This window comes from Erythrolamprus reginae, chromosome Z (assembly GCF_031021105.1).
Source record: "Erythrolamprus reginae isolate rEryReg1 chromosome Z, rEryReg1.hap1, whole genome shotgun sequence".
Taxonomy (NCBI): Eukaryota; Metazoa; Chordata; class Lepidosauria; order Squamata; family Dipsadidae; genus Erythrolamprus; species Erythrolamprus reginae.
Genome location: NC_091963.1, coordinates 137,539,202 through 137,562,048, shown reverse-complemented (window position 1 = coordinate 137,562,048; position 22,847 = coordinate 137,539,202). Strand labels below are relative to the sequence as shown.

The 22,847-nt window shown below is 40.7% G+C and overlaps 1 protein-coding gene across 1 annotated transcript; it reads right to left on the bottom strand.

Moving 5' to 3' along the window:
• Positions 1-1,497: 1,497 nt before the first annotated feature.
• Positions 1,498-22,467, bottom strand: LOC139153164 (serine protease 53-like). The gene is made up of 10 exons (XM_070726790.1): positions 22,399-22,467; positions 16,099-16,125; positions 14,162-14,330; positions 12,707-12,987; positions 12,176-12,342; positions 9,668-9,884; positions 8,109-8,241; positions 6,870-7,129; positions 5,049-5,212; positions 1,498-3,137 (listed from the first exon to the last, which is right to left on the bottom strand). The coding sequence occupies exons 1-10, from the start codon at positions 22,454-22,456 to the stop codon at positions 2,901-2,903; spliced, it is 1,713 nt and encodes a 570-aa protein (XP_070582891.1). The 5' UTR covers positions 22,457-22,467; the 3' UTR covers positions 1,498-2,900.
• Between the last annotated feature and the right edge of the window lie 380 nt (positions 22,468-22,847).

The following is a 22,847-nucleotide window of genomic DNA, read 5'->3' as shown; positions in this document are numbered from 1 at the left end:
CCATGACCAGACCAACCATTTTCTAACATCTTGAGTATCAGTTGTTTTGCAATTGTTTGGAGGGTTTGTTTTTTAATAAGATTAGATTGATAACAATAGGTGGATAGGTAGGTAGATGAACAATAAAGGATTAGATGAACGATTACAGAGATGTAATATGAATGATTAAAAGACAGACTGATAGATGAATAATTGGTATCACAATGTTATCATCGATGGTATCACAACTGGAATTGCTCCCTTCACCCTGCCAACTTTTATTATGTAAGCAAAAAAGGACCAGGTTTTGATTTCATAGTTGTGGCCACCATCTTAACATATCCTAGACCAGTGGTGGTGAACCTTTTTTCCCTTAGGTGCTGAAAGAGCATGCACGTGTGCTATTACACATATGTGAGTGCCCACACTCATAACTCAATGCCTGGGGAGGGCAAAAAAAGCTTCTCACATTCCACGGAGGACCTCTGAAACAGCCTGTGTCCCAACTTCTGGAGGCCCAGTAGGCTCATGTTTGCCCTCCCTTGGCTCCAAAGGCTTTCCTGGAGCCAGGAGAGTATAAAAACGCCCCCCTCCACCCCCCTGGAGGCTCTCTGAAAGCCAAAAATGCCCTCCCAGAGCCTCTGTGCAAGCAAAAAAATCAGCTGGCTGGCACACACATGCACGTTGGAGCTGAGCTAGGGCAACAGCTCACATGCCAACAAATATGGCTCCGTGTGTCATCTGTGGCACCCGTGCCATAGGTTTGCCATCATCCTAGATACAAACATACATGCACATCGAAGACAATAGGGCTGCAGATGCTTTGGAGGGTGGTCCAAGGTTTCGCAGCAACAACGTGGTAATAATGATTTCCAGAGTTCATCAAAAGTGCTTCTTTAGCAGTGACTAAAGGAGTGCTTTGATGCAATCAATGGCTTTTCAATGCTTGTTTTCAAAGGCGTTTTAAGATTAGGTTTTCTGAGAAAGAGCAAAAAGCTCAAAACTATTCAAATTTTGGCAAGTTTGAACTTTGCACTGGCCAAATAGATGTACAAATCTGCCCTTCTGTAATTTTAAGCTTCTCTTGAGGGGTCCATAAATAGGGAAATCATCTTACTAAATAGACATCTTGCTGAACTGTATTTAGGGGGGCACGTGTTGTGGATGATAGGTAGCCTACCATTCAAAGTTTCAATGGATTCCCTCCAAAAGTTAGTTACTTGACAACTAACTCACCTTTATGGTTATTTGCAGCATCCTACGGTCATGTGAACATGGTTTTCAACAGTTTTTGCTGGTTTCCAGCACACGCAAAAAGAGCACATTGGGTAAAAACATTTATTTGGCAACCAGGGCATTCAGTTAATGACTGCCTCAAAACATGACATAAAATCAGTCCAGTCACGTGATGATCTGCTTAGCCACCACAACTTATAACTAATTCCGGGTTCAATCATGGTCATTAAATTGAGGACCATCTGTAATATCATTGTGGCAATATTGAATTACAAACAATGGTCATGTTTGCCTTTCTTTTATTATTGTTAATATTCCATTTTTCCAAACAAATTTTCACAGTAACATAATAGAAAAACAAAATATAATAAATACATGTTATCAAATATAAATAGATCTATCTATCTACACGGAGATAGAAAAGTACAGCATATTATAAATCAGCCCGGGGGAGAAGAGGTTTTTAAAAGACATTAAGATCAACAACCAAATGCTTTCTAGAGTATAAGATTATGGTTCCCAACAATTAAAGCCTATACAATCAGCAACATTATCATGTACAAATAATGTTTAAATAAGTTACTTCATTAAATGGAATATTGAAAATAAATACACCAACAAATCCATGTCAGTTTTATCACCTTGGGAAAAAAAATAACTCAAGATTAGCTTGGATGCTTTTTAATTCACAAGACAAACCCAAGATACTACCCGCATCTTGCTTTCAAAATAAAGATGATTTGTAGTGAAGTGCTGAGGCTCAAAGAAAACAAAAGTGGTGTAAGAGACCTAGATTCCTGGCTTGGCTACAAAAGCCAAAGACGCTGTAGTCTCTGCTCACACATGGCACAGAGGTATATCTATAACTATAGTGTACGTCGTATAACTAACTACCTTTAGGGTTTGTTCAAAAGGCTAAGCCATAAGCCAAAGCAGTTAAGTTGCAGAATAACTAAAGCTGAAGGAAACAAGCCATATCATGCTTTAATGCATTGGGAGAATTATGTCAGTCTCAATCATCTTGTCTAATAATTCTGTTGAGACACCAGAGAACCATGGTCACTGAAACAAAATGTAAATTGTCTGCAACTAATTGGCAAGACTCTACTTACACTAGAAAGCTTAGATTTAGTACACAGGTTACGTAGTGTTTTTTAAAAAGAAAATAATAAGAAAATTCCAAAGCATTAAAGAACAGGGTATATTGACTACACATGCTTCACAGCCTTTGAAAATGGATTTTTAGGAGTGTAAAAACTGGGCAAGTCAGTTTTCATCAGTTCAGTCCCAGGCTCGTTTACAGGTGTAAATAAATATTTGACATCCTGATATTTCAGTATCAGGAATGTACAACCACAGGCTAAAAGAAAATAAATGAAATGAGCAATGTAATTGTATGAACAGGGTGCCTAAAGGCAGTGTTTCTCTACTTTGGCAGCTTTAAGACGCGTGGCAGGGAATTCTGGGAGTTGAAGTCCACACATCTTAAAAGTTGCCAAAGTTGAGAAATATGAGTAAGTGAATGCAATGCTGACTAGATAATTTCTTTGGGTGTGGTCGCTCTTGTAGACATTTCTTTCTTTCACCAAAATTCAAGTTGCTTCAAGGAAGAGGAATATACAGATCATAAGATGAAGCAAAAGTTTGATTTTTCAAGCCCTCACTGCATTAGAAATCCCGATTTATTAGCTTCTTAGCGACGCAATCGAGCAAGTTGCATCATCCCTGGCCTTTGGTGCACGGGGCTTTTGCACATTATAGTATGCAGACCAGGCAGCCTTCATGATCCATTCTTCGTAGTTCTTGACAGATGTAAAAACCCCTGGACGAATTATAGTCCCACATCCATTCCCAAAGCTGGAAATGCCAGCCAAGTACCACACTCCATTGTGGTTGCAAACCAAAGGGTCTCCGGTGCTTACCTAGAGATTCAAAAATAGAAAGATTACCATCTTAAGCCAACCAAAACTTAGAAATTGTGAATAGTCCTTGATTATTAGTCTCAAATATAGCTTCTGCTTGTAATTATCAAATTTTTAAAAGTATGTGTAGTATGTGTTCAAATAAGAATTGGGGGAGGGTTTGTCATTTGTTTATTCTACTTTATTCTGTGGGTTTTCTTTTTCAATTTTCCATAATAGCTTACTGGTATTCCCTGGTGGTCTCTCACCTCTCACCTAACTGGATCAAATCCTGTTTACTTTACATGCCTAGATAAGGTCAGCTGGACACTATTTTGCCTAAGATCTCCATTAATGGTTCTAACATTACCATTAATGCATCATTACCATTAATGTATCAATAATACTTTTGCAGTGTCTTTTATGTGATAAAATTGGTGAAAATTCTTAGGCTACCTTTTGAGTTTCATTGGCTTAAAAGGGGGAAAGATCTGGGACAGAACTTCTGGGTTTAATCTCCAATCAACATAAAGACTTGTATATTGGATTAAAGTTAGGAAACGGCCAAAGAAATAACTTGTGAGAGTTTATGGCACTTTGGATTGCAAGGTGTTGTTTCTGATCATCAAAAGGATGTGCATTAACAAACAACAATTTAAGTTGTAAGTATTATTATTATTATTATTATTATTATTATTATTATTATTATTTATTAGATTTGTAGGGGAATGAGAGAAATTTTAGGAAGGGTGCTTGGCAAAAAGTACTTTGAAATGTGAAGCCGGTCATAGCCTTAGAATGACCCTCTATTGAATCTTTCAGTACCACAGATGGTGGACAGCTCCACTGCTTAAAAATGATTTTTGCTTTATCTCTGCTTTATCAATGCTTCAGGTAATAATGCATAAATATTCGTTATTTAACTATTCAATGTTTAGGTTATTTTCTGTCCATTTGGCTTCTACTGCGGCAAGGAATTATAGTTTCCCTAAAGTTAGGAAACAGTCGACATCAAGCAGGTCAATTTGTATTTTAAAAAATCCCACAAATGTTTAAATGCACCATTTGCAACATAATTTATCTCTGAAACATCTAATTTAAAAGGCCATATTTTAATCATGCATTAAAACATAGGAAACATCCCAAATCAAAAATGTTTGCTCCTTTCATTTTTTTTTCAGCGAGAATCCAGAAATCTCAAATGCCTAAAAAAAATAAAGCCCAGTGTTTGCATAAATTCAGTTTTCTGGCATTGTGCTGTTGATAACAATTGTTTGTGGGAATGGTCATCGTGAAGATCCCCCCCACACACAATTCAATTGATTCTAAGACACAGCATGTGATGAAAACTTTATTCTGGCAATGGTGTCTTTTCCTAGTACACCCAAAGTTGCTATATCACTAGTTAAACTCAGAGTACTCCTGAATTCACTTTAGTAATAGAAAAACAAATTTCATCCAGAGGAGAAATTCAGAATTTGGAATTTAGGGGAAAATCAAATTCAAAATTCTGTAAAAGCTGCATTCCTGCTCCTTATTCAATTGAATCCATGCAGAAGGAATGAGGAAACACCACTGGTGTTTAGCAACAAAAAAAGTTATTTTTTCCAAAGTGAGATGGAGTCTGTTTTGAAAGTAAGAAACAGAATTCACTCCCATTTTGCAGAAAATAAGTTCAGCACTCATATAGATGTGTGTATGTTTACCAAATCTGTCAAAAAGTGCAGCTGTTGGGAAATGTAAAAGGCCTAAAGTAAAAATTGTTTATTGCATTAAAACTTTTATTAATGAATGGGGCCAAATATAAGAAAAAAAGACCTGGACAATTTGGTTTTAGAAAGATAACCCAGCTCCCTTTTTTAAAACAACAACAACAACAACAACTTGTATCATCTATGATCACTTCTAAGCTGACACATGGCAATTCCTTACCTCACAACGCATGGATCTGTTGTGTGGTGTTGCACAAATCATCTCAGACATGATGGAGACTTCTCTCCCAGGGTCACTCGTCGCATTGTAGCGGCAATTGCAATTCTTTGGGCCAAGGATTTTTGCCTGCACACTTTGCAGAGGGCTTGGCATCCCTTGGTTATCTAGATAAAGAAGGAACAATATTGTTAAATAGGGGGACTAATTCTAAATGAGCGGCATGGCAGCCTAGAGGTGGAGCTCTTGCTTCACAATCAGGAGGCTGTGAGTTCAATGCTACATAGAAGCAGATATTTCTCTCTCTCTCTGCACACAAGGGAAAATATCTGCTGTGAATCTTGCATAGGCATCAGGAAGGGCATCCGACCAGTAAACACTTAACTCCGTTCAGTCACCTTGATACCCCCCCCCCCAATGCAAGGGAATACAACCCAATGCAAGGGTTATTAAAAGGGGAGGAAGGTATACATATTACAGATTGTTAGAGTTGGAAGGGACCTTGTAGGTCATCTAGTCCAACCCTTCTGCTCAAGCAGCAGTCCTTACACCATTTCAGACAAATGTCCATCCAATCTCCTCTTGAAAGTCTCAAGTGTTGGAGTTCTCGCAACCTTCGCAGGCAAGCTGTTCCACTGGTTAATTGCTCTTACTGTTAGGAAACTCTCTTTATTTCTAGGTTGAATCTCTCCTTGGTCAGTTTCCATCCATTATTCCTTGTCTGGCCATCTGGTGCCTTGGAAAACAGCACCAAGGCTGGTGGAGGCTCCAGGCAGGCTATCCATGGGATATGATGACCCCAAAATGGATTGCCAGCCAAGTCCCTTCTTCAGGGAGGTTTGGGCTAATTCAAAAGAATCGGCACCCCGGAGCAACGGGGGTTCGGATATTCCCCCGCAAGAGCGCAGGGAACTTTGTTTTATCACGGCAGATGAACACACCCCTCTCCAGCCCGTCAAATATTGGAACACTGTTATCAAGTTCCTTCTTCAGGGATGTTTGGTCCGATTCAAAAGAATCGGCACCCCCGAGCAACGGGGGTTCGGATATTCCCCCGCAAGAGCGCAGGGAACTTTGTTTTATCACGGCAGATGAACACACCCCTCTCCAGCCCGTCAAATATTGGAACACTGTTATCAAGTTCCTTCTTCAGGGATGTTTGGTCCGATTCAAAAGAATCGGCACCCCCGAGCAACGGGGGTTCGGATATTCCCCCGCAAGAGCGCAGGGAACTTTGTTTTATCACGGCAGATGAACACATCCCTCTCCAGCCCGTCAAATATTGGAACACTGTTATCATGTCTTGCTCAGTTCTTGCAATTACTCTTTCTATATTATACTTTCCAGACGCTAAGGTAGTTCTAAACCTCTCATTTATTTCCTTTCCTCTGTCCCCTACAAAGTATGATATATTTCAATATACTTAGTTGTGACAACCTCTCTTTTCTCCATATGTTGTATCAGATTACACGTTCTATTAAAAGCCTATTTCCCAGAGCAATGATTCTCAATATAGGGGTCGAACGACCGTTTCACAGGGAAAGACAAATGTCCCACAGTGTTAGGAATTAAAGCTTCTATTCTGGCGCCTTGGAACATATTTTTACAATCCGACCAATCGGGCGTTTACAGTGGGTGTGTCCCTCTGACCTTCCTGTCAATCGGCTTAAAGCTCTGTTGGGAGAACTGGCGCTAGACTTATAGTGGGGGGCCACCACAACATGAGGAACTGTGTTAAAGGGTCGTGGCATTAGAAAGATTGAGAACCAGTGTCCTTGAGCAAAAATCCATCGTCCTCTCCCACCCTGCTGATCCACAACGTACCAACTCTCCGCCCGCGGGTCCAGCAAGTAGAGCCAAAGGGGAGCTCGTAGTTAGGATACGGGGCGCAAGCGGCCCAGATGCTGTCGTTGAACACCACAGGTTTCGCCAGGGTGACCACCGCAATGTCGTAGCCTTCCATCATGTCGACGTAGAGACCGTGAAGCTCAATGTTTTTGAGAGTTCTCTTCTCTTGCCATTTCTGTTGCCCTCCTTCCACCTGCTCTCCCAGGAGCACCTCCCAGCCCTCCGTTTCCTGGCGCCTGGAAAACATCACACAAAAGGAAAAAAAATGATGCCCAAGTAAAACAACAAGAAAAGGAAGCCTGCGCAATCTGGATTGAATACACATAGTCCTCCATTTATGACATTTGGAGTTTCTATCGCTAAGCAGTGCAGGCATTAAGTAAGTCTTTAGAACCTCTTTTGCCCCAGTCCTTAAGTGAATTTTATGTGGTTGTTAAGTGAATCATGTAGGTGTTGACAAATCCCCCACTGAGTTTGTTTGCTGGAAGCCGGCGGAAAGGTCATCACATGATTCTAGGATCCTGCTATTGTTGTAACTACGTGCTGGTTGCCAAGTTATCATGTGATCATGGGGACACTGCAATGATCATAAGTAGGAGTAGTACTAAGGTAGTAGTAAAGGTACATAAGTGTAAATAATTATTGTTAATAAATAATTATGTTTATAAATATCAGGATCACTAAGTGTCTTATTCAATGGTGAGTACCAGTAATAATGGTGAGTAAATGGTTGTTAAGGGAATGGGAAATGGTAATTTAGGGGTTTAAAGTGTTAAGGGAAGGCTTGTGATACTGTCCATAGCCAAAAATGGTGTATTTACTTCCGCATCTCTAGTTCGCGGAAATTCGACTTTCGCGGGCGGTCTCGGAACGCATCCCCCCCGGAAATCGAGGGAACACTGTACTGTATACTATTTAATTCTATGTATATATATGTCATATGTGTACATACATATTACACTCAGGCACACAAAAATATACATTATCTACTATATAAACTCTATTGTATGTACACACATACACGAACGCACAGCTCTTCTAAAATTATACACATCCAACCTCATATACTGCGAGAGGAAAAATATACCCAGAGCCCAGAAGGGAAAAAAAGAATCAAAATTTTTCTACTGGTTCTGTGTACCTGACCGTACCCATAGGAGCCCAACATTGGCTCTTCCCTACTCAGAGGCTGCCTCACCCCCGTCTTCCACTCACCCGATGAAGCACTGAGCAGCAGTCAGGATGTGGTGTTCCCCAATTACAGTGCCTCCACAGACGTGCTCTCCTTCATACTGTAGACTCGTATACCAGGGCCATTGTTTGTTCTCCTGTTTCAGCACCCCACAGCCTGGAGAGCAATAAAACACAGGTAGTCCTCAACTTACGACCACAATTCAGCCCAGAGTTTCCATTGCTGAGCGAGACAGTTGCTTTGCCTCGTTTTATCACCTTTCTTGCCACAGCCGTTAAGGGAATGACTGCAGTTCTTAACTTAGTAACCCGGTTGTTAAGTGAATCTAGCTTCCTCCTTCACTTTGCTTGTCAATGTTTGCTTCACGTGCAGTGAGCCTGGAACACTGCAACCGCCACAAGAACTTGCTGGTTGGATCCAAAATTTGATCTCGTGACCAGGGAGATGCTGCAGTGGTCGTAAGTGTGAACAATGGTTGTAAGTCACTTTTTTCAGTGTCATTGTAACTTTGGTCACTAAATAAATGGGTGTAAGATGAGGACTACCTTTTAACACAAGGTGTCACTTCATCTTATCTCTCCCTAAAGACAAGAGGGGTGTGTGGGGGGGGGCATATTCCCAGGCAGATAAGCTTTTTTTAAAAAAATACGGTAGCTGACAACTAGCCGGCAACCAAAAATGTAACATTTTGCTGATGTTTTGCTGATACTGAAAAGGAAGGGAGACTACCCTAGATCTATTTTGTGCTTATTTGCTATTTGCTAAGCTATTTCGGGGTTATGTGGCTACCGGATGAGGTCAAATAAGCCCCAAAATAGAACTATAATAGTCTCCCTTCCTTTTCATTTTCAGCAAAAATATGTTACATGTATATACATGTATATATGTGTGTGTAATATATTTTTGTGATAATGACGGGCCTATCAGAAGTATAGAGGTTTCAGTGAACCCTATGGAAACAAACTTCCAGTTGGGCCATTGGGTCTTTTTTTTGCCATCCATAGGCTCCGCAGGCTTTCCTGAAGTCTAGGGAGGACAATAAATGGTCCAACAGGTGTACCGGAAGTCCAGAGGCTTCACTGAGCGTTGTGTGCATGTGCGAGGTTTATGCACACTGCCCGAGGGGGGGGGGGGAGACCATTATGGATGCAGGCACGCAAGCAAAAAAAAGTTGGCCATCACTGAGTTAGAGCAATGTTTCTCAACCTAAGCAATTTTAAGATGTCTGGCCTTCAACATGGCTGACTGGAGAATTCTGGGAGTTGAAGTCCACACATCCTCAAGTTGCCAAGACAAGCAGCATTGATTCTGGTTTGACAGATAGTTGGTACTTATTGCAAAAGCAAACTTCTGCAAGTCTTTGGTTTAAAGCATTGACAATGCAAATAGATTTAGAAGCTAACTTGGCCTCCACGGCTGGGTTAAACCTTTCCCTCTCTGAAAAGGAGAGGCAGAATTGAAAGCTAGATTGGGAAAACAAAGAGGGAGAAAGTACATAATGTCACCAAAATCCTGCAGTGAGGCTTTGGACAGGTGGGTTGTCGATGAAGGTGTTCACAGTAAAAGATGAGAAGATGCTTACTTGTGCACATGTAACTGTCGGTAGTATTGGGTATAGGCTCAATCTGATTGGCAAAGGAGGCTTCTTCAACATGATGCTGGATCCAGTTGGCATAGGCTCTCACGTCCGTCAAGATGGTGGGTCCGTAGAATTGGGTACAACTCAAGGAGGAACTCATGATCCCCGCCTGGAACCATCGGCCATTCTCTAGGCAAACCAAGGGTCCACCTGAATCGCCCTAGGGTGGAAAGAGATATTTTTTTGCATTTTCTCTGCATGCATGGTGGTGTCTGTCCTCATCTCCTCCTTTGCTAACAGGTTTTCTTACTGCCTGATCCACCAGTGAAGATATTCATAAACTGGGAGAGCCAATGTTAACAAGGTTAGACAATGAATAGGCACAGCAACTGAATCAGCCAATAGGAGCTAACCACTTCTGAGTCTGTGCAGAGAATTGAAACTGAATACTTAAGCTTAAGTTCCACTCTCCGCTCTGTACTCTTTCACTTTGAACTCTGCTGAAATGAAACTAATTGCTCTCTGCTGCCTATAATTGATTTAATAAGAATTATACTTGTGGTATTGTATATACAGTGATACCTTGTCTTACAAACTTAATTGGTTCCGGGATGAGGTTCTTAAGGTGAAAAGTTTGTAAGACGAAACAATGTTTCCCATAGGAATCAATGGAAAAGCGATTAATGCGTGCAAGCCCAAAATTCACCCCTTTTGCCAGCCAAAGTGCCTGTTTTTGCGCTGCTGGGATTCCCCCGTGTTTTTGCGATGCTGCAGGGGAATCCCAGCATCGCAAAAATGAGCGCTTCACTGGCAACGGAAGTCCAGGGGTGGGGTTTCCCAGCAAAGGGAGCATCAATGAAATTGCAGCATCGCAAAAACACCGGAGTCCTCGAAACCCCACCTCCGGACTTCTGTGTTTTTATAATGCTGCGATTTCGCTGAGGCTCCCCTTGCTGGGAAACCCCACCTCTGGACTTCCGTTGCCAGCAAAGCGCCCATTTTTGCGCTGCTGAGATTCCCCTGCTGGGATTCCCCTGCAGCATCACAAAAACACGGAAGTCTGGAGGTGGGGTTTCCCATGGAGGTGAGCCTCAGGGAAATCCCAGCAGTGCAAAAACGGGTGCTTCGCTGGCAATGGAAGTCCAGAGGCGGGGCATCCCAGCGGCGGCGGTGGGTTTGTAAGGTGAAAATAGTTTGTAAGAAGAGGCAAAAAAATCTTAAATCCTGAGTTTGTATCTCAAAAAGTTTCTAAGATGAGGCGTTTGTAAGGTGAGGTATCACTGTATATATATATTACTATGTTTATAAAGAAGTTTATGAATGCAGCTGAATCAGTCATCTGTGTGTGCTTCTGGGTTGTTTTGGTTTTTTTTTACAACAAACTTTAATAAAGAGCTAATGGCAAGGAGATGCCTCAAGCTGAACCTTCCCAGCATTTGATGGACAACACTAAATTAAGTAGATGAAGGGGGGGGGGAATCTAGAGATAGGAACCAAGGAAAAGAATTATGAATTCATTGATGAAAAATCCATCCAGCAGAATGGGGAAATTTGGGGCTTGAACTAGAAAATCCCTTCCAACCTTGTTATTCTGTTATATTATTCTGTTACATTAGGCTAAATCTAATTACAGTATCTCTCATTATACTTAAGGCCCTCTGCTGAATTCTTTTTCTTCACCATATTGTATTCCCTCTGTGCCATATAGAAAAAAAATGGAGTAAAAAGAAGGAACTGTACAACTTCCTGAAACATTTTCAAAGATTTCCTCAAGCATTACTGAAGAATCCCAAGCTCACACCTAAAGGGCTAGAAACTTGATTTACAGTCCTGCTTTAAAATTGACAGCCAATTCTTCTCTATCACGATAGGGTCATCTGAAAATATTTAAACTTAGTAGCTGGAAGAGTGGGGTTGTACAATGAGCCAAAACACCTGTTGTAGTTGATTGGTTGGAGAGGGCTCCGGCATGAGGCAACCTATGCCGTGATTGGTAGTTGTGGGTGTGGAGGAACAGTATCCCTTATTTCCCCGCCTTTTTTTCGGTGAGCCCTGTATGCTCTGTGATTTACCTCATGATGTTTCTATTTCCCTGACTATCTTGTTTGCTGTAAACATAGATGTAAAATAAATTTATTTATATAAAACTACAAGTTCATGTCAGTGTCTCTGACCTCATTTGGACAGTCATAATTCCCTGACCGGTCAGCACTGTTGGTGTTAGAAATTATGTTTTATAAAGCACCACGCAAGAGCTTTACACAAGAGCAAACAGAGTACAGTCACCATGTGCTTTACTGCTCAATTCTATTACTGTAACAGGAAACTCTACTTAGAACAAAAGGGCATAGAGTACATATAGATCCAAACTTGTAAATACTGCCATCTACTGGCCAAATATGTCTGTAGTCGTTGCAATATAAAATACATCCCAAAATGTATTCCAACAATTAGAAAGCAGGGGACAAACATATGCTTCTTTGGAGATTGGCAGTGTGATGTTTGACTGACCTTACAAGGTCCTCTCTTGCGGTCAGGAGTCATGGCGCAGACCATGCCAGGCAAGGCAGGGTCGACAATCCGCCTGTTGCGCAGATTGCTGTAAATGCAGTTGCAAGTGTCGATGGTCAAGAGATCCATGGTTATCTCTTGGAGGGGCATGGGGTCTGGCAGGTGGACTGGAAGACAAGAAGGAATGAGGTTAAACCTGCGGAAACGGTAGCCCTAAGCACAACATTTTGCACCAAAATACATGAACGCACACACTCTAGATACACTCAAGCCGCCACGCACAAAAACTAGCATGCTTGCACGTAAACCCTCATTCTCTTGCCTCTAATGCAGGTAGTTTGCCACTCATGCAAAACCCTTCTCCCCTCCCCACCGCCATTCCACAAAGCCAGAAACTCAGGTGAACTCTTGCCTAAACCTCTTCTTATCAATAAGAAATTCTAGACTTTTTTTTAAATTTGTCTTTTACAGATTCCTGAAGCTAGCTATGAAGACCCTCCAGGCCTCTCCACTCTAAACCCTTCTATTCACCGTTGGCCGCGACATCTCCCCAACCAGTCAACCAGCACTGGGTCCCAAAGGCAAAGCGGTGCTCAGCAAAGGGCAGGCAGATGGGCGCGATGTCTTTTGTGTAGCGCACAGGCTTGGCCAGGCGCACCAGAGCGATGTCATGGCCTGTCTCGTAGCTGGTGTAGTTTTCGTAAGGGATGACCATGGTGACGTTCCGTTTTGATCCTCTGGCCCTCCTGCCACTCAGCCTCACAGTTCCCAGGATCACGCTCCAGTGCTCCACGTGGATTTCTTTCTCGATCCTGGAATAAAAACAACATCCCGTATAAGAGAAGCTGTAATTCCATCCAATCTTCCACCTTCCAGACCTAGAATACTGCAGCAAGTTTTGGTCAACATACTAGAAGAAAAAAGATGCTGAGACTTTTGGACAAAGTGCAAAGAAGAGCAATTAAGGCCTGGAAACAAAATCATATCAAGAACGGTTGCAGGATTTGGGTTTGGCTAATCCAGTGAAAAGAAGAACTAAGGATGGGCACCATAGCAGTATTCCAGTATTTGAGGGGCTGCAACAAAGAGGAGGGGGGGTCAACTTATTTTCCAAAGCACCAGAAGGCAAGACAAGAAACAGTGGATGGGAATTAATGAAGGAGAGAAGCAACCTGGAATTGAGGGGAAACTTCAAACAGTTAAAATAATTAACCAGTGGAATGGCTTGCTTTCAGAATACTCTGTGAATAGATAGCTGGATAGCTAGATAGTTAGACAGATAGACATACAGGGATATGGATGAATATTAGTGTGTGTGTGTGTGTGTGTGTGTGTGTGTGTGTGTGTGCGCGCGATGATGAACAAAATTTGTTAAATAACCTAACTGGCAACTCTAAGTGAGGTCCAAGATGCAGCCTGTATTAAATTATAGTCTAAATAGCAAAACATATAAAAATCACAACAAAGTGATAGTATCTAACATTTGAATGGATGTTAGCTACAGAGAATGCATGGCAGAACATTGGCCTTTTAGGGTCCAAAGGATTTTTCATGGTGCTGCAGGAAAGCAAATTACATATATTGTAACAAATGCAGCTTTCTACTGCCAATTTAAATCAAAACAGTCTTCAATGGGGAATGGTGGCAGAAATAGGTTGAGCCACTAATGAGCCACTTGGAAGCAGGGGTGGCTTTTGACAGGTGCGGTGCAGTGTGGGAGCTCCAGTAGTGGCCCGTTGATTACGCAATTTTGGCACGACAGCTCTAGCGTGATCTGTCCGTACCACCTTATTTATTTTTGTAATTTTCAGAGATCTTTTTGGCTCTCTGAGCATGTGTGGTAGGAAAATTGTACAAGGGGACAAAACGTTATGATGTGCACCAGGAGGAAAACGTAACTCCTCTCCTGCCAGGAGGTATAAGGAACCTTGTCTTGCTAAGAGGCATAGGAGCGGCATGAAGCAAAGGTTACCCATCTTCACTTACTCGAAAAAGCAGTGGGCAGCAGTGAGAACCCATTGATTATTAATGAGGCTTCCTCCGCAGACATGTTGGCTGCGAAATTGAACACTGACTTGCCACCGCCACTCGCCAGCCTGGGCATTCACACCACCCGCTATCCGTAGAACAGGCTGTTGAAGTCCACATGTTAATGCTGGATGGGGAACAGAAAGATTAAAAGGCATCTTATAGAGAGGCTATCCAATTTTGTTTTGGTGTCTTGGAACTAGACTGCTGGCTATGGCCTAGATAAGTTCCTGCAGTTTTCTTGGTAAGGTTTATGGAAGTGGTTTGTCCTTGCCTGCTTCAAAGGGCTGAGACAGAGTGGCTGACCTGAGTCATTTAGCTGGCTTCATGCCTATGGTGGAATCTGAACCAGAAGTGAGTTCCTCCCAGTTCGGACCGGTTCACCTGAACTGGTAGCAACCTACTGGTGACATCAGGATGATGTCATGGAACCGGTTCAGTCTGTAGACACCGTCATATTTTTTTTAAAAAAATTATTATTATTTTATTTTAAGCAGGGATTTTCCCCATTTTTAAAAAAATTCTAAGCATGTCCAGAAGCCGATATTTCCAGCACTGTCACCAATTTGTTTTCATTTAAATTTTGGGAGTGGGGTGTTTCCCTGCACTGCGCATGTGCGGGAGGAAGCGAACCAGCCGCAAGGTAAGTTAAAATCCGCCCCCGATCTGAATTCAGTCTCTTAGTTTCTAGCCGGGTTTCTTTCTTTTTTAAAAAAAATAGAATTTATTAATTTAATTTTTTTAAAGAAAAAAACCCCACAAAATCACAATAAGTACAGTAAGTAGTTGTGCGTTGGTACATTATTGCATATTTTTCTTTTGAGCTTCATTACATTTTATAAACTTAAATACTGTACATTTAATCGTGCTACCCCTAATCATTTTGATAGAATAGATAAAGTACTTATATTTTATACTGTTTTGCTAAATATTTATATACTTATACATTGTACTCTTCTATATACTTTTATACTTATACCTTGTTCATTTCTGTATATATATTTACATAATTTACTTCAATTTTAGATCTTTCTTTTCATTTTGTTTTCCTATGCCGAATCTATTGATACCATCTGTCCCAAATTACAAAGTATTCTCAATCTTTTTGGCCTCGCAAATCGATTGTTAATCTATCCATCTCTGCACATTCGTATATTTTTCTAATTATTGTATTTTCTGGGGGAATTTCTGAATCTTTCCAAAATTGGGCAAAGGTGATTCTAGCCGCCGTGGTAATATGAAGTATCAGATATTTAATATTCTTAGGGTAGTTTTTTTAAAAAATATTCCTAAAAGGAGGAGTTCTGGTGTATACAGTATTCAGTTTGAAGTTGGGTGATCTCTTGCAAACATTTATGTATTTTAAGATACAAAATCTTTTTGTATCAGAACACAACCACCACATGTGAAAGCCTGGTTTTTTAAGCACCACACCTAACTGGCCCTCACTTGATAGAGCAGCTTTTCTCAAGCTTGGCAACTTTAAGATATGCAGCTCCCAAAATTCTCTTTAAAATCATTGAAACTATAATCAGTTAGCCATATGGCATTAATAACGGTAAAATCTTGCTCTTCTCTTATTGAACTGGTGAAATGTGCAACTTAACTGGGTTGTGGGTTTTTTTGCTTGGTGGTGTGGATATATGCTCTTTTTCTGAAATAGCCCTGATCGCATCAATATGATGCAAGAGCAATTTTTTCCAATTTAAATCCAGAAACCAACATTTTAAGCCCACTCAGGTTTTGTTTGTAGCTACTTTAGTGAGAAAGAGTTTCAAATCTAGAAGGAGTTCCATACTAATCCATTTTTAGCCCAACTTTTATGTGGTTTGATCTACTTCAATGAGAAAGAGTTGCAAAATAAAAGGGAAATACAACCCACTTATGATTCATACCTGGAACTGGTGATCCTCTGTGAAGGGCTGGTAAAAGCAAACAAAAAAAGGTTGTTAAAATCCCTTTCAAAAAATGCAATATCTAAACAGTTGGTTAAATGCACATATGAATTCCCTTTGCTATCAAATAGACGTTTAAAGTTTCATACAATTAAAATAAAGTATCAACAGATAGAAATTAAGCATCCTCATTTCTAACTGGCCCTAAGTCAATTTATTTGATAGAGAAGAATTGTCTTTGAGATAAATGGGTGCATTTGCCCTGGCTTATCTATGCAGTTGCGTTACTTCAAACATATTAGTCATGCCTGATCGGGGTCAAAAGGACTAGTCACTTGGAGGAGCAATTTCCAGCTGCTTGTAACAGTTAACAAATAGAAGCCGCCTCTTCAGTTGTTCTTTTAGGGATTTTCCCCTCATTTCCTAACAATGAAACAATGAGCAATTTTGGCCACAAATATTTGAATTGGCTTCTTTTTATCATGGGTTATCACAAACATTGCCATTTGATCAGCAGCAGTTGGTTAAGTATAGGAAGTCCTTGACTTACAACCATAATTGAGCCCCCAAATCCCTGTGGTTAAGCAAGACAGTTATTAAGTGAGCTTTGCGCCATTTTACGAGCATTCTTGCCACAGCTGCTAAGTGAATCATTTCAATTGTTAAGTTAGTAAAATGGTTGTTAAGTGAATATGGCTTCCCCATTGACTTTGCTTGCACGGTAGATCACAAAAGGAGACCGTGTGATCTCAGGACAATGCAACCATCACGTGTACATGCCAGTTGCCAAGTGTCTGCTTTTTGATCTTGTGACCAAAAGGATGCAACAATGGTCATAAGTGTGAGGAAACAGTAATAAGTTACATATTTCAGTGCTGTTGTAACTTCAAACGATCACTAAATGAATGGTTGTTGAGGGCTATCTATAGTAAAACTGACAGTTCCTGTATGGAATATGTAAATTGCTAATTCCTGCAAATTGCCATTAAGATACTACAGAAAATGTTGAAAGTTAAGTAGGACGAACTCCAGTTAACATGTTGAAGGGAATCTAGGTCAGATGTATACCAATCTGATCTTTTGAGACACTTCCCCCAGGCTTTTATATTTTTATGTATGGTATGCATGTGTTGCATGATTTTTAAATGATGAGGGTTTTTAGATGTTTTTTTAATATTAGATTTGTTTACATTGTAACACTGTTATTATTATTGTTGTGAGCCGCCCCGAGTCTTCGAAGAGGGGCGGCATACAAATCGAATAAATTATTATTATTATTATTATTATCATCATCATCATCATCATCATTATTATTATTATTATTATTATCATCATCATCATTTTATGCATCCTAGAGACCAACCAGATGTTGGTCTAAAGCAGTGTTTCTGAACCTTGGCAGCTTGAAAATGTGTGTGAACTTCAACACCCAGTTGTGCTGGCTGAGGAATTCTGGGAGTTGAAGTGCCTACAGCTGTCAAAGTACAAAAACACTGCTCTAAAGCCCAACAACAACTGTGTAAAGATTTGCTCTACAGATTGGCAAATTTAGATTCAACCTTTCTCCACTGCTCGCTTAGGCTCAACTTAGCTTTCACCACCACCCCCAAATAAAAATTCTATTTGCTTTGCAAATAGATATAATGAGATCACGTCTATTCAGCTGAAGTTGGATGTGTGTTTTGTTTGATGACCAGGAGCCATCCAGGCAGGCTGAAATCCAGGCGAAACACTAAAAAAAGGCAGGCTGGCGTGGCTTTGTTTGTCAAAGGAGATCTCTTCCCACTCTCTCAACATGGGACACGCCAACTGCCTTGACTAAGAGTTTTCGCATGAGCTAAGATAAACTCGTAGTAGGCGTAACACTCTTGCAAACCGTGACTTAACGCCTTTTGTTCAGAGCTGCTGCTGCCTGAAGCAAGATTTTTACCCAGGCAAGATTATACCCGAAAGAAGAAATGGGAATTGCTCCCTCGGGGCCCACATCCGTCTTCCCGTTCGTCACTCATGACCTCATCCTTTGAATCCAATTTATACCCCGAGTGCAATTTAATAGCAATCCTTGAGGTACAACCAATTTGTTTAATGACTGTTTGAAATTACAACTGCTTGAAGAAAGGGACTTATGGTGGGTTTCCACACTTACAATAATCGTAGCAACTCCGTGGCTATGTGATTAAAATGTAGCCGCTTTGTATATTTACGATGGTTGCACTGTCCCAGGGTCACGCACGCGATGATCATCACCTTTTGTGACTTTTAAAGTCAATCGTGGGAAGCCAAGTTTGCTTAACAACCGCGTAGTATGCTTAACAGATGCAGTGGTTCACTTAACAGCCATGGCAATAAAGGTTGTGAGTGGAGCAAAATGTACACAACAGCTGCCTCATTTAACAATGGAAATTGTGGTTGTAAATCAAGACTCTCAACGATTGACCTCTCCAGGTTCCTAAGAGGCCAGTAAGGGGCGTACATAAGTGCACTGGTGTGCCTTTTGTCCCCTGTCCAATTTTCTTTCCTTTCTCTCACTTATCATATATATTTTCTTTCTTTCATATATCCTCTCCTCTAAGTTCACTTTACCCTTATATATATTACTACATGTCTATTTTTCTTCCTATGTATTTGTGTATTGGACAAATGAATAAATAAAAAATAAAAAATAAATAAGAACCAATTCTGAGCTGGTTTTTTTATATATTACATTTGTTACAGGTGTGTGTGTGCTGGTGTGTTTGTGTGTGTATGGGTATGGAATCCTTTTCAATATTGTCCGTAATAAGAAAAAAGGGGGGGAAATCCTGAGGGAAATAGCTTTCTTTTAAAACCAGCCTACATTTGGCTAAATTTCTTATTTTTCAGATTTTTGAAAAACAATTTAAAAATTTTTCTGCTACTAAAAAAATAAATAATCTGAAGTGGTGCATATGTTTCTAGTGATTTTTCTCTTTTACCATTTGTGGTTCAAAATTGAGAGGAATGCTGACCAAATCCTTTATCTTCTGGTAGGCATTCCAGGTTATGCACCGAGAAGGGGTCCCAAAAAAAATGAAGGTGGTAGCCACAACAAAAATCAAAAATGGCCAAAACAAAAAACAAGATGGTGGCCGTAACAAAAATCAAGAGGGTCAAAACAAAAAACAAGATGGTGGCCGTAACAAAAATCAAGAGGGTCAAAATAAAAAACAAGATGGTGGCCGTAACAAAAATCAAGAGGGTCAAAATAAAAAACAAGATGGTGGCCGTAACAAAAATCAAGAGGGTCAAAATAAAAAACAAGATGGTGGCCATAACAAAAATCAAGAGGGTCAAAATAAAAAACAAGATGGCGACGCCATTCTTGTTTTGTCCATATAGTTATGGTTGCCATCTTGTCTTTTGAACCCAGCTGTGTACACTCTAGGATCTCTTTATTGCCTCTCTTACATTTAGCTGGCAGTATCAGGGAAGAAAGAACCAGGGATTACCACTTTAATTTCCCACAATCTGCCAACTGCCACTTCAATGGCCGTATTTACTGATTGTTGATGGATTTGAATAACAAACCAGATTAGGAAGCCAGATTTGAGTAACTGAATATACAGAAAGCACTAATGCAGAACACAAAAGAACAAAAGGGCTGGAAAATGCGGGAAACTCACAAATGTGGGATAAATCTCTTATTTCAATATTTTGTCTGCCCAATGTCCATGACAGGAGATTACGAGTGTTGAGAAAGAAAGGGAAACCCCAGAAAAACAGCTATCCTGTTTCTCAGCAATCCAGAGAACACAATCACAATGTGCCAGCACACTAAAATTGGCTTTGATACAGGTGTGCCTACAATTGGTGTGTTTCTCTCAGTCACTCTCCAAGGCCAGGTCAAAAAAGTAAAACTGGCCAATTTGGCACCAGAGAACAAACCTGGAGTATAAAACTTCCTTGTTTTGTGAGCAGGATCTACAGTTGCTGCTTTGGACCCTTCCCAACTGCCCAATGGATGCTGTGGCTTTCCGCACAGTCATTGCTAGTGGCCAACCCCTTTCTTGTAAAACCGCTTTGCGATCTTGAGAACAATCAAATAAAACGTTCAGTTTTGAGATCTGAAATCTCAAAAGAATTCCCACGTGTTTGAAGGAATAAGGAATGGTGGGGGGAAAACAAAAGTATCTTTTTAATTAGCATTTCACAGGTTAAGGGGTCGGAGTTCTGACATTTAAAACAGGTTGTGCTGCTCAGTTGGAAAAGAAGATTTATAACTCCGACTTTCCCAACATTGACATTCTGAGCAAATAAAACTACTACTCTTTTGGCTTTCCCACTTCTTCAGATTCCTTCCATGAAATAGCTTCAGGGGGAAAAAAACGAAGAACCGTGTGCCCAGGTAGGGTGGGTGGGTCAGGATGAAGGGTGTGAATGCACAACACAACAGCTTGTTAAGGTGAGTTTTGGGGAACCACATTACTTTAGCTGACAGCTCCCTTGGAGGGTGGTAGCTGGTTCTTCTGACTGCTTTGGTGTCTCCAAGGCACGGAATGGCAGCAATGATAACAGGCCAAAATTCAACAGGTAGGGATTTCCCCAGTATAACATCTTTGCACAAAGAGTTTGGGCTGGCAGACTGGCTAGCTGGCTAGACAGACAGACAGACAGACAGACAGACAGACAGACAGACAGACAGTTAGTTGGCGGGAAAGAGGAAGGGAGAGAAGGAGAGAGAGAGAGAGAGATCAAAAAGTAGCCTCTGCAAACTTATCAAGGACTATACGAATAGACATAAGAATAAAGTACTCTATCTTCTCCTATTTGCAGCACCCCCAGTGGAAGAAATATTACCCATGGGAAGTTTTACACTGGGAGTACAGGTTTGCCCTCCAGTGCCAAAGTGGGTTCATCTTTAACCATCTTTTAAGACTCCCAGAAATGCATATGAAAAGTTAGCTATGACTGATTACAGTGGGAAACTGAGATTAGACAAATCTAGATGAATGCTTCTCGACCTTAGAAACTTTAAGACGGGTACTGGGGAATTCTGGGAATTGAAGTCCACCCGTCTTAAAGTTTTGCTGTGGTTGAGAAACACTGGTCTACATCCAATATGTACACTGCATTTTCTTAAAGTAGGCAGCCGCATGTTACACAAGCATCGCCATCACTCCTATTTGAAACTTTAGCTCAGGGTCATATGTGAATCAGCTCTGTCCCTCACTATTCCTGCTCTCTTGTGAAACTGTCTTTGTTTCCTGTAAAAATGTGTAAATATATATTGAAATTGCCCACTTCCAGGACTAATAGGAGTCCCTGATTGCCACATTGGGGAAAAACTTATTGATTTCTACAGATCAGCCTAGAATAGCCAGGATGGTAAACACTTTGCTTAGACAGCATTCTTTCACCCTTTTTCCTCCCAAAATGAGAGATGAGGATGCTTTGAACAGAATGCTGCCATGGGCACCACTTCCAGACTTCATTAAACTTATTCTAAACCAGAGGTCTTCAAGCCTAGCAACTTTAAGACTCCTGGACTTCAACTCCCAGAATTCTCCAGCCAGCATAGCTTGCTGTCCACAAGTCTTGAAGTTGCGAAGTTTGGGGACCCTTATTCTAAGCAGACATACCAGATTGCAGAATCAGATTGCTGTTAAGATTGCGTTATTGGTTATTCCAGTTTATCTCAAAAAGATTATGGCATCTCAGTCTGGTCTCTTCTAATACTGAGTACATCCCATTTTTTTCCAGAAGTAGCCAGAATTAAGTGCAATTTAATCTCCAAGAGTTAAGTTCCAGTCTCTTATACTTTTTTGACAAGGTATCAATCGCTTGCATAACCTCCCTGCTTTTTGCTAATCTATCTACCTGTTCATTAGCTATATCATGGGATTGGGTGGAATATAAATCTAAATAATAAATAAATAAATCTCCCTCCCACATACCTCTGCCATCTCCACCCCACCATAAAAATGTAAATACTATATTTTTTATTGGCAGAGTAATGGCCCTTAATGGCCCTAATTCCCAAGTATTATCTAGGCACGGCTACCATATGGCACATAATAGTACTAATGTATCACAGAAAACACTTGTTTTAGCCAAAGCTGTTGCGTTTGATTTGCAAATTTGGCTTTGCTTTCTTTCACCACAGAGCAATGCCTGCTAAGATGCTCCATTTAACCACACAATCACCTTTTAAATAAACAAGCTGTAGATTATCTAACCACCAAACTGAATCCACTTGTAATACAATTATAAATCAAACTAGACCTCTATAGCTCAGTCCAAGACCTGGTCTCACTAACCCTTTATCCAAACTTTGTGACTCACCCAAAAGGACCAAGGCCAGAATCAGCCCAATGTTGGCAGATCTTATCTGTCTGGTCATCTTTGCCAAGTTATTTCTTTGCATCTGCTTGTTCTCTGCAGGATTCAAGGTTTATATATATTCCAGGCATGTTGAAGGAGAAGGATCTCTGGGTTACTCCGCCCTCACCACACCTCTTTTGCTTTGCACAATCTGGCATTTTTTAGCATGTGTAAGTGGCTAAATTAGTCATCTTCCTCTCCCCTCACTCCCCCACCAAGGACTTAATATGCATTGCCAAAATATTGACAACAGTGGTGCGTGGGGGGAATGAATTTTTGACCGGTGGCTTTTCCCTTGTCCCTTGTAAGAGGTATTCAGACAACCTTTCCTGTCAGCTTTTGGTGTTTGCAATTCTTTGGGGCTTACATATGCAGGAATTTCTTTTCAAGGATACGGATAGAAACAAGCC

Coding starts and splice junctions, on each gene's coding strand:
- LOC139153164 (XM_070726790.1), bottom strand. CDS start 22,456: ATGACCAGACAGATAAGATCTGCCAACATTGGGCTGATTCTGGCCTTG. Junction 14,331..16,098: donor CAGAGGATCACCAGTTCCAG/GTATGAATCATA, acceptor TTCCCCATCCAG/CATTAACATGTGGACTTCAA. Junction 9,885..12,175: donor GCAAGAGAGGACCTTGTAAG/GTCAGTCAAACA, acceptor TTTCCACCCTAG/GGCGATTCAGGTGGACCCTT.